The sequence below is a fragment of the Drosophila suzukii genome, chromosome 3, assembly GCF_043229965.1.
Source record: "Drosophila suzukii chromosome 3, CBGP_Dsuzu_IsoJpt1.0, whole genome shotgun sequence".
In the NCBI taxonomy this organism is placed as follows: domain Eukaryota; kingdom Metazoa; phylum Arthropoda; class Insecta; order Diptera; family Drosophilidae; genus Drosophila; species Drosophila suzukii.
In genome coordinates, this window is record NC_092082.1 from 28,845,889 (window position 1) to 28,861,731 (window position 15,843).

At 39.9% G+C, this 15,843-nt stretch overlaps 1 protein-coding gene across 2 annotated transcripts in view; it reads right to left on the reverse strand.

Moving 5' to 3' along the window:
* Snap25 (Synaptosomal-associated protein 25kDa) overlaps window positions 1–15,843 on the reverse strand; it is a 379,996-nt gene that overhangs the window by 195,324 nt on the left and 168,829 nt on the right. The window contains exon 4 of one of the 2 annotated variants that reach the window (XM_070996705.1): window positions 580–628. The exons of the other annotated variant lie outside the window; for it this stretch is intronic. Coding sequence (XP_070852806.1) covers window positions 580–628 — 49 coding nt within the window. The remainder of the gene's footprint in view (window positions 1–579; window positions 629–15,843) is intronic. 2 annotated transcript variants of the gene reach the window in all.

The window sequence follows — 15,843 nt, forward strand, 5'->3', positions numbered from 1 at the left end:
GTCACGACTTGGAAAACAGCTGCCCAGAGTGCAGCAGTGCCGTCAAGGTCCTCGTTAAATGTCACCGTTTTCTCCACGAGAGCCAAACGCTACAGATAATCGCGGAGATAAGGGTGGAAGCCCACATACTGGATCCCATTATGCTAACCTGCCAATGGAATTGTGACGAGGCGGCTTGCTGCGAATACAAAGGAGCCGAAATTATAGGTGGCTTAACTTCAAGAAAAGAAATGTTATGCGACATTACAGCGCGATTTTAGGCCCCTTATATATCTTACACACAATTTTATATAGAGCTAAGGAATTTATCAAGAAAGAACAAAAAAGTCGTACCAGACTTTAATTCTTCAGCAGTGTCTCATAACAGAGAAACTGTTACGGGTAGTTTGCAAACATTTATAAAGCACATCAAGCATAAGGGCGAGAAAAAGTTTGGTAAAACATAATAATAAGATGTACCCATACCTAAAAATGGTTAGTAAACTTATACAAAAATGTTTGTTACTAATGTTTTCTGTTCTGATCTTATTGTTTTTGGATACATGCGCCCACAAACACGTGTTTTTAAAAATATCTTACCTCCTTGCTCATCCAGCATTACAATGCTTCGCATTCCAACTTCCGCGCTCTAAATAGAAATACATTTGCGTTTTGAAAACATTAGAATTTCTTACAAAATAATTAACTAGGAAGAGAATTTTCTTCAGTACTTAAAAGAGCATACTTAGTGTGGTAAAGGGTATGCATATGACAATTTGGTGTATTTTTTTTTATAAACGCCGAACAGCAAAAGTAACGTACGTGACGAATGATATAGTATTGCAAATAATGCTTTGCCTATCATTACAAATTAGTACTGCTCGTATAATTGAAAGGTGAAATGAAGTTAATGAGAAACTTAACTCACAAGATCTTGGAAACAAGGTCCAGTGGAAAGTATTATGGAACAAACTTAAAACCAGAGCTCCCAAAATATGCTCAATTATTTATCGCTCGCCGTCATCCTCAGCTCAAAACAGGAAAAAATTATAAAGCTCAGTCTCAGGTTGACCAAAGACACTGTTTTTGTTTCATTAGTGTTAAGTGCCTGAACGTTACTAGATCAGAAATACAGGAAAGTGTCCCAAACAGTTGGGACCTGCGCCAAATTTTCTTACATTGCCGTATGGTCATAATAAACCGTGATTTCCAAAAATTTTATTACTAAACATATATTATATAGGTGAGCTCGCAAAGCTCTTTTTGGTCACACAATTGTAACTGAAATTTTTGTTAAGATTTAAGAAAATTAAAATGTTTAACAAAATCAGTAAAGACACTTTTTAATTCCAGTTAAAAAACATGGCTTACGGCAATAACAAAGTAGTATGATCCTCATGTTCTGAGGAATTCGCGGTTGGTTAATTTTTAATCTTCAGAAGAGGACTGAATTGACGTTCCTCCCCTTTACACCAAAAAGTATTCTCACAAAGAAAGTCATCCTCTGATAAATTCGCGGTTAAATTATTTTTGAACTTTCTATCGAATTTGCCTTAACGGTCTTTAAAAAGTTTCCAACTCTTAAGCAAGGATATGAAACCGCAGCTTCTTAAAACTTTATGGACAAATAAAGTAGGTTTTTAGAAAAGCAATGACATTGATTTATACCTAACAGACTTCAAAGCGGTTTTTATTTTTATTATTAGAAATGTCAAAAGACACTTAACATGAAAAGACACTTTTGCCATATTCTAAAAAGCAAAGTATTTCAGAAAAACAGGGTCCCAAATAATGCAAACAGAAATGCTCAGTGTCTGAGCGAGACACTTTGAAACAAAACAAAAACATATTGAGAGTGTACTTCGATTTAAATTTTCATAGGGTCCTAAGGTAACTGATCTTTTTCTGAGACCTATAAAAATGGGGAAAGACACTTTTTGGAAGCTCTGCTAAAATCTCAACGACTCCATTTACCTTTGCAATTAAGCGACCTCGACATTTCCGACCATATTGCCAACACAATAAAAGGAAAGCCCAGTGTTGGCCAACTCGTGCCTTTACATCGCAAGAAAATTAGAAAATTAAACCATAATTTTTATCAATTAAAAATGTATTAAAAAAGGTATATTTCAATCTCTATAAATTTTACATCGTCTTTTGGATAATATTAGTATTTGGAATAACAATCTGACACATATGAGGAAATTAAAAGTAATCTCATGACGCCCTTGTTCATAATAATATTTTTTGCTGGGTAACTTCGATATCTATCTAATTTACTCCAGGACATATGGTAAGAAGATAGAAATGCGTTATCGTATGATCCTGGCTTAAACAATTAATTACAAAAAAAATGTATAAGCATCCACGTTGCGGATATACCAGTGGGCTGCGCATATAGTTTCTACATTTTTTGCATGTTCTTTTGAATCAGCTCCATGTTTCTGTTAACGGCGCTGCCCAAGAGTTTACAGCCATATTTCTAATTTCTAAAGAGCATTAGCTTGAAATCTAACTGCAGTGGTAACTAAAAAGCTAATGCAGTTGTTGGGGCTTGTGTCTTATTTGTTCGCGCTTCGCTTGAACGTGAAGCCATTCGTCTAAAAAGACCAGAAATACTGGCAACAGCAACTCACTTCTTCGTGACCATTTCGGCAAATTTTGGCTCCGCGTGATTTCTGGCTATTTCCATAACTGAAGAGACCACTCTGGGAAACGCTTTTCAAGTCGATTGAGGAGATGAAAAAAAACGAAGAAGGCGCTGATGGCTATACCGGAATTTGACTGTTTAGCATGTTTCGAGGATTGGAAAGAGAATTTTCAACAAGTTGAACCTGCGTCGGGAAAAAGTGTGAAATTCGATAAATTACCCCAAGAAGAACCACGCAGCGTTGATGAGCAAATCATTGCGTACAAAGGTATTCAAATTAAAATTGTAGCCTCGACAACTAGATAGCCGTTACTTAGCTTAAGGGAGTGTGAGACAAATGGAAATATGCTTAAAGCAACTCTCTTTTTTTAACTAAAACACCTAGTCTATAGCGCCACCTGTCTTCTTCTTCTAGAGCTCCCCTTGGCCTACAGCGCCAACTAGCATATAGCGCCCCTAGCGGCTTGGTGGCGTATTACTGAATACATCTTTTTTGCTGCATTTGGTGTGCAATCAATTTCAATATTTCTTGGCATGTATATAGGTATTGACAATAAGAACAAAATATTACAAAATTTTGACGCTAGACGGTCGTAGTGTTGTAGTCGGTTTTGGGCGTTAGAAACAAACTTGCGCTGCGCAAGAAGCCCAAGAATCTGCACTCCAAGTCCCGACACTCTAGCTCTTATAGTTTAGATCTCAGCGTTCATGTGAAAAGTCAAGAATATAAATACTATATGGGGTCAGAAACGCTTCCTTCTACCTGTTACATACGTACCGACGAATCTAGTACACCCTTTTACTTTACGAGTAACGGGTATAAAAATGAAGTAAACAATAGTCTGGTTTGTGTAAAATCGTTTGAAAAAAATTCAGTTCAATTTCTATCTTCTTGTGGAGTCTACATCCAGTTGGGATATACAATCGATGGAACCCAAAAGAAAAAAATATATTGATGTTCCAATGCCTGCAATTGTAACTTCAAAATTGAATAGAAATTTATTTTGCAAATACAATTAAGCTACTCGTGTGAGCACTAACAAAATGAACCTGCACGGTCTACGGGGACTACATTGGGATGTCTGCACGTATAATTCGCAACGAAAGAATGGCCATGCAAAAACCAAAACAAAATGTTGCTGCGTCTCCTAGCATATGAGCGTTGATGATTTACAGCTCTTCAATGTTCAATTCTATTGTGCCTACACCCAGAAAAAAATCCGCTCGAAGCGTTCAAAAATCAAGACCAAACGTTGTCAAAAAGTGCGTAAGCCCGTTTGTTGACAGTTCATGAACGGTCGTTCGTAAAATGTGAACGAAACTTTAGTGTTGGGTTCCGAACGAATGGTGTCAGTTTAAGAACATTTCGGGGTTAACTTGAAAACTTAAAAATATAAAAAAAACGAGGTTTGTGTACATACTAGACTTTCTGAACGCCTGGTAGAGATTTATTTAATTTCCCACCTTATGTTTTGTTGTTGCTAGATTTCAATGTATTTTGGGTTATTTTGCTGAAGACAAAGAATTTTTTATTAATAGAAGTACATACATATAAACATTAGAAATAATATTTAAAAAAAAATTTCAATTCACAACTGTCTTCTCGCGGACTCGAACCTGTGCTACCATGTGTCGAAGGCGGACGGTCTAGTAGCTGGACCACCGAGCGAATTTTTTGAGTGCGGAAAATCGGGACACTAGACCTACATACATGTTTTTATTGCAATAAACAAACAACAACCATGTGGCGAAAAATTATCGATTTCGATAGACTTTAACGCGTCTATCGCAGCTTTTTTATGAACGGCGTTCGATATCTGAGAACATTTTTCGCAATTTGGAACCAAGTTGTTCGTCGGTAGAAATTGTTACCAACACCGTTAGATTTTCGTGAACAAACGTTCGAAATGTGAGAACTAAAAATGGAGAACGGATTGTTCGCATTTCATGAAAAATGTTCTTGATTTTTTTCGTTCTTTTTTTTCTGGGTGTAGAGTCACCACTCGGGGCTTCCAACTAGAGTCTGTTTTGACGCTTACATGTAAAAAACTAAATCAGAAAACATTCCTGAGAAGGGCGCAGGGAACGCGTTATGAAATACTAACAGAGACCGGAAAACTCCCAAGAACTGTTGTTTTCCTTTTCTTGCGTGTTGATCGCAATACATAAGCGAAATACACAAAGGTATCAGCACTATTACTGTAGGCGGCCGTATACAAAATACAATTCAATTATGTACTTTGAGCGCGTATTTGTATACGAAATACACGGGCTCTTTAACAGTAGGCGGACGAATAAGCTGGAATTACTCTGTTAAACGCGTATTCTTTGCCGTTGGTGGACGGATTAAAACTTTTTTTAGAACGTCTGTTTTGTTCGCCGATCGTTGGAAAGAAAAAAGTATTCCCGCAGTCGCGTGGGTCTAGCTTTTCAGCAGTTCGCAAGTCTCGTACGCAGGTCGTAGAGTTGCGTTTCGCTATTGGAAGTATGTTCCAATATAGTTAACTGTTGCAAGTTATTTGCTGCCGAACTTCTAAAAACAGTTATAAATTTGAAATTCGCCCACTTCACTTTCTATAATAAGGGTATTGGAGGAGTAGGATTATTTCATGTACAAAATGGTGCTTGGGAACGCATATACATATACAAAAATATATATTTGAAATACTTAAAAATGTTATATAGAAGTTGCTCATGATTTGCTATAATCTACTCACACTACATCGCTTACAAAAAAGAGAAATTGAACAAAGAGAAAGCTCAGTAGTATCCATCCTTGGGCTTTCCATCAAGCAGTCTGTCATCGAAGCAATCCAAGAAGTACAGGTTTGAGCCAGACCCGAAATATTAATTTCGTTACGATAATTTGGAACATTGGGTGGTGTCTATCTTTGTAAAGTCTTAATGCATTCAATGTACGAGGGTGGTCCGATTAGTACTTAGCCTCCAAAAGAAAAACGAAAATTTTGGAAAAGTGGCAATTTATTTCTCAACATAATCTCCTTTTAGATCCATACACTTGACCCAGCGATGCTCCAACTTCTTTAACCCGTCTGAAAAATATGTTTTCTCGAGGTCTGCAAAATAAGCCTCTGTAGCGGCGACGACCTAATTCAATCGACGCAAATTTCTGTCCAGTGTGTGACTTTTTCAAGTTTGGAATCAAAAAGAAGTCACACGGGGCCAAATCTGGAGAATATGGTGGATGGGGTAGCAGTTCGTAGCCCAATTCGACGTTGCCATGATGGAAGAGCACTTTTTTCTTCGCCAAATGGGGCTGTATTTTCTGCAATTCGGCGGCGAATCGGCCCAATAATTCGGCATAGTACAGAACTTGGATCGTTTTGCTCTTCTCCAGGATATTGATGTAGATCACACCTTGTGAATCCCAAAAAACGGTGGCCATCACCTTTCCGGCCGATGGGACAGTCTTCGCCTTCTTCGGAGCAGGTTCGCCGGGTGAAGTCCACTGTTTCGACTGTTCCTTGGTCACTGGTGTGTACCAGTGGATCCATGTTTCGTCGACGGTCACGAAACGACGCAGAAGCTCCTTTGGATTGCGCTTAAACAGCGTCAAACACTGCTCTGAAGTGGTCTCACGGTTGCGTGAGCAGCTTTCTCATGCCCAAAATTTCATGCAGGATATGATCCACGCGGTCTTTTGACATGCCTACTGTCTCAGCTATCTCGCGTATCTTCAATCGGCTGCCTGCCAATACGAGATCGTGAGTTTTTAGCCGTTTTCGGGGCAGCTGGGCGTTGCTCATCAAAAACCGACGTGCGACCACGTTGAAACTCGTTAAACCAATTTTTGACGGTCGCCATCGAAGGAGAAGAATCACCGTCACAGCATCCAAGAGCTCTTTGATTTCGCTGCGCGATTCCCCTTCCAAAAACAAGAATCGAATCACAGACCGATATTGCTCTTTCTCCATTTTTCTAAAATCCGCGGACACGTCCGATTTGACACGCAGTCAAAACAAAACTACGAGTCCGATTCGGCTAAAATTTCGGCAGTAGCCGTCTACGAGAATGTACTACACTATAGTAAATTTCTCTTGCGATAGTGACGCCATCGGGTGGTGAGGCTAAGTACTTATCGGACTGCCCTCGTAATATATCCTACAACAATGTAGACAATGAAATTTTGGAAAACATCACCGCTCGAAAATATACAGATCTTGTAGTGTCCGAATATATTATCTAATCTAATGATTCGGAACTTTCGTTCGATAATATTAAAATATTAAATCCTTTTATTCAAATCAAACAACCTCAAATACCAATTACGTAAGTATTAATCATATTCACATTCACATTGATGGTTATAATCAAGTTTAAGTTATTCAAACCATTGCAAAGCAATATTTCCGATAATGAAATAAAAAATATTCCCAACAATAAAAATACCCTAGAAGCAAATATCATTGCCGAATCATCACCCCATCAGTTCCTATGAATCGGGACGATTCAATTTAGAATGGGGGGAGTTATACGACACATTACTTAGGGGCTCTTACCCCTCTTATAAACAACTTTGAGCCGAGAGCTAATTTCCAAATAACTCTGACAGACCCGAGATAAATCCGTGGTCAGCTAATTCTGTCAGCTACATCTCCAAATCATTCCCACCCAGATCAGTTTCACGCAGTCCGCATCAAACGGTGCTGTAAGCATCCAAGCCGATATTGTAAGCATGGGAGTCCCAAAGCAAGCCCTGAGTCCGCCAACGTAATCAAAAAGATCCCTTAAGCGAGCCCTGAGTCCGCTAACGTAAACAAAAAGATAAACACAAATTTCCGGCCGAATTTTCACTATAAATTTAATTGGCAATTGCATCATCCTATTTTCCGACTCTCTTGAGTCATTCTCTTTATCAATTTTTGGGGATAAATCTCTTAGGCTAAAGATTTATTATTGATCATTGATCTCGAGGGAGGGGAGTCTGTTTTTGAGATCTGAATCGAGAAGTTGAACAAGTCGGGTGAAAGTAAAAGAGCAGTGAATAAAATAAGTTCGACCTATAGAAAAAATTGTAACAGTGAATAAGTGATTATAAAAAAAAAAATAAGTGTTTTTAATTATTTCACTATTGAGAAAATTAATTGGCGCCCAACGTTGGGCAGTGTGATTATAAAATTCTAAAACAAGGCTTTAAAACAAATGCCAAAAAAGTTTTTAGGTGAAAAAGGAATTTAGCGCGGCGGGTACAACCGACGAAAATATAAAGCCTGTGTTGATAAAAGAAAAATAAATATTCCGGCAAAAAAATAAATAAGTTTGTGTTGATCAAAAAACTAAGATGGAAGATAATTATTAAAATAATCCCCTTAAATCTCAAATTACAAAATAGTGATCGTAACAATAATTTCACCGCTCGGACAAAATGAAAATTAAAAAGTGACAAAAAAATCATCGAAACATATCACCATCGGAAAAATAATTTCGTTCAAAAATATTTATAAAACAAAAATTAACAAAAAATCTTGGAAATGAAAGAAGGAAGACCCCAAGATAAAATCTGAAAACCAAAAAAGGAAGGACGACCCCAAGCAGAATCATCATCCAAGAAAAGGACGACCCCAACAGGATCAGAAAACAAAGAGAAGAAAAATAAGGAGGACGATTCGTGAGCGATACTTTCTTTTTCATTATTATTATTATTTTTAAGGAAATTTGTAAAAAATCAAATATAAAAACAAAATAGAAGACTAATTTCTAATTTCGAAAAAATCCTCAAAATGTCAGAACCTTCAACAAGTCAGACTGGAGCAAATAAAAGACTCCACATGAATCTGCCTCAAGAACATACAAACCATCTGGCAATAACAAACAATACAATGTTAAATATAGGAGATTTAATTACACAAATTGTAAATTTTGAATTGAATCCGTTAAAGGAGGGAATCCTAAACTTAAGATCGCAGATTTCTCATAAAATAAAATCGGTTGAAGATTATCATATAGAGATCAAAATATCAAGTACGACACATCTTATGAGATCGTCGAATCTGCTAGGGAATACAAAGGTGAAGAAGATGAATATGTAAGTTGGAGAGAATCAGCTAAAATAGCCATGGGGCAATATTCTGCCTTATCTATATTAAGAAAAACAAGGAAGAACGCTATAGTCGAGTACCTCGACTATCAGATACCCGTTACTCAAAGGGAAATGGAGATATGCAAGCAGCAAAGCGAGATTAAAATGCGCCACCTACCGGCGGTAGACAGATTTAAGCGTTATGGGCGTTAGAGTGGGCGTGGCAAATATATTTTTTATCTAGCATGAAAATTGTGGGCGTCACAGGTTTTCGCGGCTTATGGGCGTTTAAGTGGGCGTGGCAAACTTTTTTTAGGTCAATCGATAGGTATTGATGAGAACAATACATTTCAGTTAAAATTTTCTATTTAGCATCAAAACTGTAGGAGTTACAGTTTTGGGCGGTGGGCGTTAGAGTGGGCGTGGCAGTCTACTTAAACAAACTTGCGCTGCGTAAGAAGATCAGGAATCTGTACGCCAAATCTCAATAGCCTAGCTCTCATAGTTTCCGAGATCTCAGCGTTCATCCGGACAGACAGACGGACAGACGGACATGGCTAGATCGACTCGGCTAGTGATCCTGATCAAGAATATATATACTTTATGGGGTCGGAAACGCTTCCTTCTGCCTGTTACATACTTTCCGACGAATCTAGTATACCCTTTTACTCTACGAGTAACGGGTATAAAAATAGCTGGAATGGCAAACGATGCCTTAACCCATAATAGTACGGAGCTAAATTTCGATGCCATAAAGACCAGACTTGACTTTGTCTTTAGCGACAAACGTCCAATTCATATTATCAACAGAAATTAAGTTTATTGAGTCAGGGAAAATTATCCATAATGGATTTTTATGGTGTTGTTAATAGAAAACAAGGGAGAACGCTATAATCGAGTACCCCGATAGGTATTGACGAGACTAGTACATTTCAGTTAACATTTTTTTCTAGCATGAAAATTGTGGGCGCCACAGGCTTATGCGGTTTGTGGGCGTTAGAGTGGACTTTTTTTGATCAATCGATAGGTATTAACAAGACAAATACATTTCAGTTACAATTTTTTATCTAGCATTAAAATTGTGGGCACCGCAGATTTGGGCGGTTTGTGGGCGTCAGCGTGGGCGTGGCTCATTGCTGAAACAAACTTGCGCTGCGTAAGAAGCAGCATAGTTTCCGAGATCTCAGCGTTCATCCGGACAGACAGACAGACGGACATGGTTAGATCGACTCGGCTAGTGATCCTGATCAAGAACTTATATACTTTATGGGGTCGGAAACGCTTCCTTGTGCCTGTTACATACTTTCCGACGAATCTAGTATACCCTTTTACTCTACGAGTAACGGGTATAATTAACTCTACTAATTAATAAAACTATTATAACAAAAACAATAACAGCGGAAATGAATGAAAAACATAGGGAAATAGTTCTTAGAGTTTCCATTACCGGCCTCAACGGCCAAATTTCAGATACTATCTTCTCAATGAATCCAATGAATATCAAATTCAATGGTCGTACTTCAGGAATTAGAAAGCCACAACATGAGGGCTTATTTCGCAAATATTTTTTCAACAACTCAGAGAAAACATAGCGAGCCAAACTCTGGGGGATATGGTCAAACACATTTTAACCACAAGCCAAGACAACAAAACAATAATTATAGTAACCAGCGGGACAATAATAATTTAAGGTTTAACCAAGACAGCAAAAATACTTATGGTTATTATAATCAGAATAAAAATAATTCTTGGAAGCAGGGAAGATTTAATAATACCCAACAAAATCAATGGAACACCTATAGGCAGCCACAAAATAAGCCAGAACCAATGGAGATGGACGAGTCTTTCCAGGTTCAGAACAGGGCTAATAACGGTTATAATCAAAGCAATAATAAATATTTAAATAATAATTATAGGCAGAACTAGTGGGATCAAAAAAATTTGAGACCCAGAACACTCAGCAAGGCAAAGCCCTAAATAAAAGGGTACCAACTGGAACTGTTAACCAACATGCTAACAAGGCTTTGCTATTTATTTATTGAATCTTCTCCCTTTGGATACTAACATAAGTGTATCAAATCTTAAACTAATTAATCTAAACAAGGAAGAACGCTATAGCCGAGTACCTCGACTATCAGATACCCGTTACTCAAAGGGAAATGGAGATATGCAAGCAGCAAAGCGAAATTAAAATGCGCCACCTACCGGCGGTAGACAGATTTAAGCGTTATGGGCGTTAGAGTGGGCGTGGCAAATTTATTTTTGGATCAATCGATAGGTATTGACGACACCAATACATATCAGTTAAAATTTTTTATCTAGCATGCAAATTGTGGGCGTCACAGGTTTTCGCGATTTGTGGGCGTTTAAGTGGGCGTGGCAAACTTTTTTTTAGGTCAATCGATAGGTATTGATGAGAACAATACATTTAAGTTAAAATTTTAAAAAAATTTTCTGTCTAGCATCAAAACTGTAGGAGTTACAGTTTTGGGCGGTTTGTGGGCGTTAGAGTGGGCGTGGCAGTCTACTGAAACAAACTTGCGCTGCGTAAGAAGATCAGGAATCTGTACGCCAAATCTCAATAGCCTAGCTCTCATAGTTTCCGAGATCTCAGCGTTCATCCGGACAGACAGACGGACAGACGGACAGACGGTCAGACGGACAGACGGACAGACGGACATGGCTAGATCGACTCGGCTAGTGATCCTGATCAAGAATATATATACTTTATGGGGTCGGAAACGCTGCCTTCTGCCTGTTACATACTTTCCGACGAATCTAGTATACCCTTTTACTCTACGAGTAACGGGTATAATAACGATCATATGACTGATATTGCGCTAAAGGAGGTCCGAAAGTTATTACTGGCTTGGCAGGTCGTTGCGTTGCAGACGTGATCTGCTGGAAACCCAAGTCAAGACTCTTGCGAGCCGATTGGGGTGCACAGAGAGTTTTTCATTGTAGGACGCTTTTGGTTTTGTCTATTTCATCTTTTACGGTAAGAATGCCTAGGTCCCTGTGGATGTTAGGGTTGCGAATATACCATGGTGCCCCAGTGATGGTTCGCAGGATTCTCGATTGAACGCGCTGTATAATGTCTATGCTGCTGCTGCTGGCGTTCCCCCATAGCTGGGAGCCATATGTCCAGATGGGCTTTAGAATGGAGTTGTAGAGCAAATCCTTGTAGTTCAGACGCAGGGGCGAGCGAGCGTTAAGAATCCAGTGGAAGCTGCTGGCTTTTAGTTTTAGATGTACTTTCTTGCGTTCGATGTGTCTTCTTCAGGTCAGTCGTCTGTCAATGTGGACGCCGAGATACGTTACATTGTTGACTTGGGGAATCTGCGTATTGTTCAATGATAGTGTAGGGCATGTTTGCCTGTTGAGAGTAAACGTTATGTGCTTATATTTTTGTTCATTTATTTTAATCCGCCAATCAGATAGCCACCTCTCTGCTACGGAAAGGTTGTTTGCTAGCTGTGTTGTGGCTCGGCCTGGGCACCTCGAGCGACTTAAAATTGTGGTGTCGTCAGCGAACGTAGATGTTGTTAGCTGCTCGTTCGTGGGAATATCTGCTGTGTATAGGAGGAAAAGAGTAGGCCCTAGCGCGCTTTCTTGCGGGACTCCAGCTTTGATAATGTAGTCGTCGGATGTTGTTGTGTTGTACCTTACTGCGAAGGTTCTGTTGTATAGATATGACTCAAGAAGCTTGTGAGTGTAATCAGGCAAGTGTGTTTTGATTTTGTGCATGAGGCCATCTAGCCATACTCGATCGAAGGCTTGAGATACATCGAGGAATATTGTGCTGCAGTATTCCCGATGCTCAAGGGCTGTGCATATTTCTGATGTTATTCTGTTACCTTGTTCGAGAGTTCCATGGTTTTGACGAAAGCCAAATTGATGGGCAGGGAGAACATTGTGTGCTAGGTATGGTATTATGCGAGTTAGAAGGCATTTTTCGAACAGCTTAGACAGACACGATAATAGACTAATTGGTCTGTAGGATGACGGAATTGTGTGGTCTTTTCCGGGCTTCGGTATCATAATGATAATAGATTTTTTCCATTTTTTCGGATAGTAGCCGAGAGTTATAATCCCATTGAAGAGCTTACAGATAACCTCAACGGCAGAGTTTGGAAGTTCAATTAACATTTTTGGGGTTATTTGGTCCCCGCCAGGGGCCTTTTTTGGTTTCAATTCCCCAATGACTTTCGCGATCTCCTTTGGCTGAAACAATGTTGGTAGGGAAATAGATTCAGATTCGATTTGTGGTAGGAAAAATGAACCAGTGGCAGGGTTCGGCTGGAAGACGTTTCTTAGATGTAACGCAAAAGTTTCGGCTCTATCTTCGTCGCTGCGGATCGGATTGACTGTTTCAATTTTAGAGCTCAGATTTGGGTGAGCCCTCCACAGAGGATGTTTTGTACTGGTTGGCAAAAGTTTTTTTATGTACCGAAGCTGTTCATTTTCTGTTTATTGCTTTAGAGCTCGATTTAGTGTGCGAGTGGCTTCCTTAAGACGTTGTTAAGATGACGGCGATCTGTTGGTTTGCCAGGCACGTCGCAGGATCCTCTTTTCTAGGACTAGCCGTTCAATTTGCAGATTTGTTTTGAAGTGGTTGGTTTGCACGTCCCTGCCTTGTGGTGTTGAGATAGTGGCTGCCTCCACGAATACTTCTTCAAGATCATCGGTAGAGCAGTCGATCTCCGCTTCGATGTTGAAGTGAGGGGTTAATTTGATGTGTGAGCTTACATACTTTTTATATTTTAACCAGTTTGTTCTGTGTCACGTCAGCCGCACTGGCGAATGGCATGACAACAGGTCCGAAAGGGCATTGGCGCTTATTATATTGCGGGGAATGTTTTTTGTCACCGCAAAGTCTATTAGGTCTGGAACTTTCCTGGGGTCTGTTGGCCAGTATGTGGGGCTGCCAGGGAAACATTGTCTAATTTGTTGTTCGGTTTTATGGTTGCATTGTATAATTGCCTTCCTTTGGGAGTCACAAGGCGTGATCCCCAGTGCGTGTGTTGGGCATTACAGTCCCCTGCAGCTATAAAGCGATCTCCAAACAAGTTGTAGAAGTCCATGAATTGTCCTTCAGAAATTGTAAAGCGATGCGGACAGTAGACAGCGGCTATGGTGAGGTTTTCGTTGCCTTACTGCGCTTTAATAGACGTGGCTTGTAAGTAATTAGTTGCAAATCTTTGAAGAAAGTGGTGCTTAATGCGTTCCCTGATTAGAATGCCGGTTCCGCCGTGGGCTTTACCATCTGGATGGTCTGTGCGGTAGAAAGTTTAGCCTCTTATTTGGAAGTTGTATTTGCTTGTAAGGTGCCTCTCTACCAGTAGCATAATATGATTATCATTCAGGAACTTCAAGGCTGTGCCCTGAAACGCCTTTGGCATTCCACATTGTTATTCGTAGATTTGCCATCTGTTATTTAGACTGCTTACCTGCAAGTAGCTGTAACACCATATTCTGGTTTTGAACCAGTGTTTGCATGGTCGTTTTCATGAATGACATGAATTCCATCGTACTTTGCTGCATGGTGACCATCATAGATTCCAGAGTGCCTTGTGACTGTACTTGGATCTGCTGAGCGTTTCCTAGATTAGACTGGAGTGGGTTTTCCGTCCCTGATCGAAGGGCATCGGCGTATGAGAAGCCCTTCGGGTGTTTAGTTAACCAAATGAGGATCTTGCAGCCGAACCGAAAAATACTTCCGGCGTCGTACGCGAGTAAGTGTACGCATTTTGGGTATTCTGATGACGCGATACTGTCACTTTTCGCATGCGGTCCTTCATCTCTTTGTAGATCGGACAGCCCTTGTAGTGTAGCCGCGTGGTTACCTTGGTAGTTAACGCATTTTTTCTTTTTGGGGTCTTCTTTGTTGGCAGGGCAGTAAGCACTTGAAGTGAACAGTATGCCCTGACGTGTCCATACTCCTGACAATTTGTGCATTGCACTGGGCCGTTCCTTTTACGATATGTGGCTCTTCCACGTTAATTCTTCGGTGCATTAAGTATTTCAGGCTATAAATGGGGTGCACTTCATTTTACTTCAAGACTCTGCAGGCTGGATCCAGCTCGACCCTGAAGGGTGGTTGCGGTTCTTTTTTCCTTTTTATAATGTTACTGACTATCTTTTCAGAAAACCCTTTTTCCTTGAGAGCATCGATAACTTCCTTGGCGGTTACGTCGTGCTCGATTCCTTTTAGTACCACTTGCAGGCCCTTGCAACTTTTTAGTTGGTACGTGTAGTAGCTTTTCCTAGCTTTCTGCAGGTATTTGGATACTGCTCGGAAATATTCTTCAGATTTGGTCTGAAGCTTGGTTTCATGGATATCCCCTTTTGTGACCGGAACGACATGAAAGTTTCCGTACCCGGTCAGCGCAACAATTTTGTTGACCAGGGCGTACGAGATTTTCTCCCTAATGTAAATTGGTGGGGTCTTAGGTTTCGGTTGGGTCTCCTGAGCCCGTTTTGGTTCATTTTCAGCTAGAAGCGCAAATCTATTGCTGTTGGATCTCCTGGGTAATTTATTTTCTAATTGGACACGGTTTATTTTTGACTTGTTACCTACCGCGGATTCTGCGGGCTAAGCTTACGCTTGATATGGATTTACCGATTTAGTCCGGTCTGTATGGCCGGACCCACATGCTGAATTTTGTTTTGGTTTTGATTTGTTGTCGTGGTTTTTGTTTCCGTTGAATTAAGAGCTTGCAGTCGATACCGAAGTAAAAGCCGTAGCTGTGGTTGTTGTTGTTTTTTTTTGCCGTAGCTGTAGTTGTTGCTGACAAATTTAGTGCGGATGCAGAAGTTTTACTGTTGCATGTTGTTGGTGCGTCAGGGGTCGAAACTGATGGTGGGGGGGTTTTGCATTGTTGACTCCACGCCGTCGGAGTAGCCATAAGTAGGCATGGTGAGCAAGATCGTGCCCTTTGGCTATCGACCGACAGTTGGGTCGTTTTTTGCACTTCGCTATCACGCGTTGAGACATACGAAAAGTAATCGTCTCTTCGGCTTTGTCTCTTATCACATGATAACTATTTTTGACTCGTGAATTACTTTTTGTGAAAAAGAAGGGCTAGACTCATATTTAATGGTCGGCTAAAACCTTTAAAAAAAATAGGAGCTGTAATTGGTACAGTTAAAGGAGTAATTAACTATAATGGAA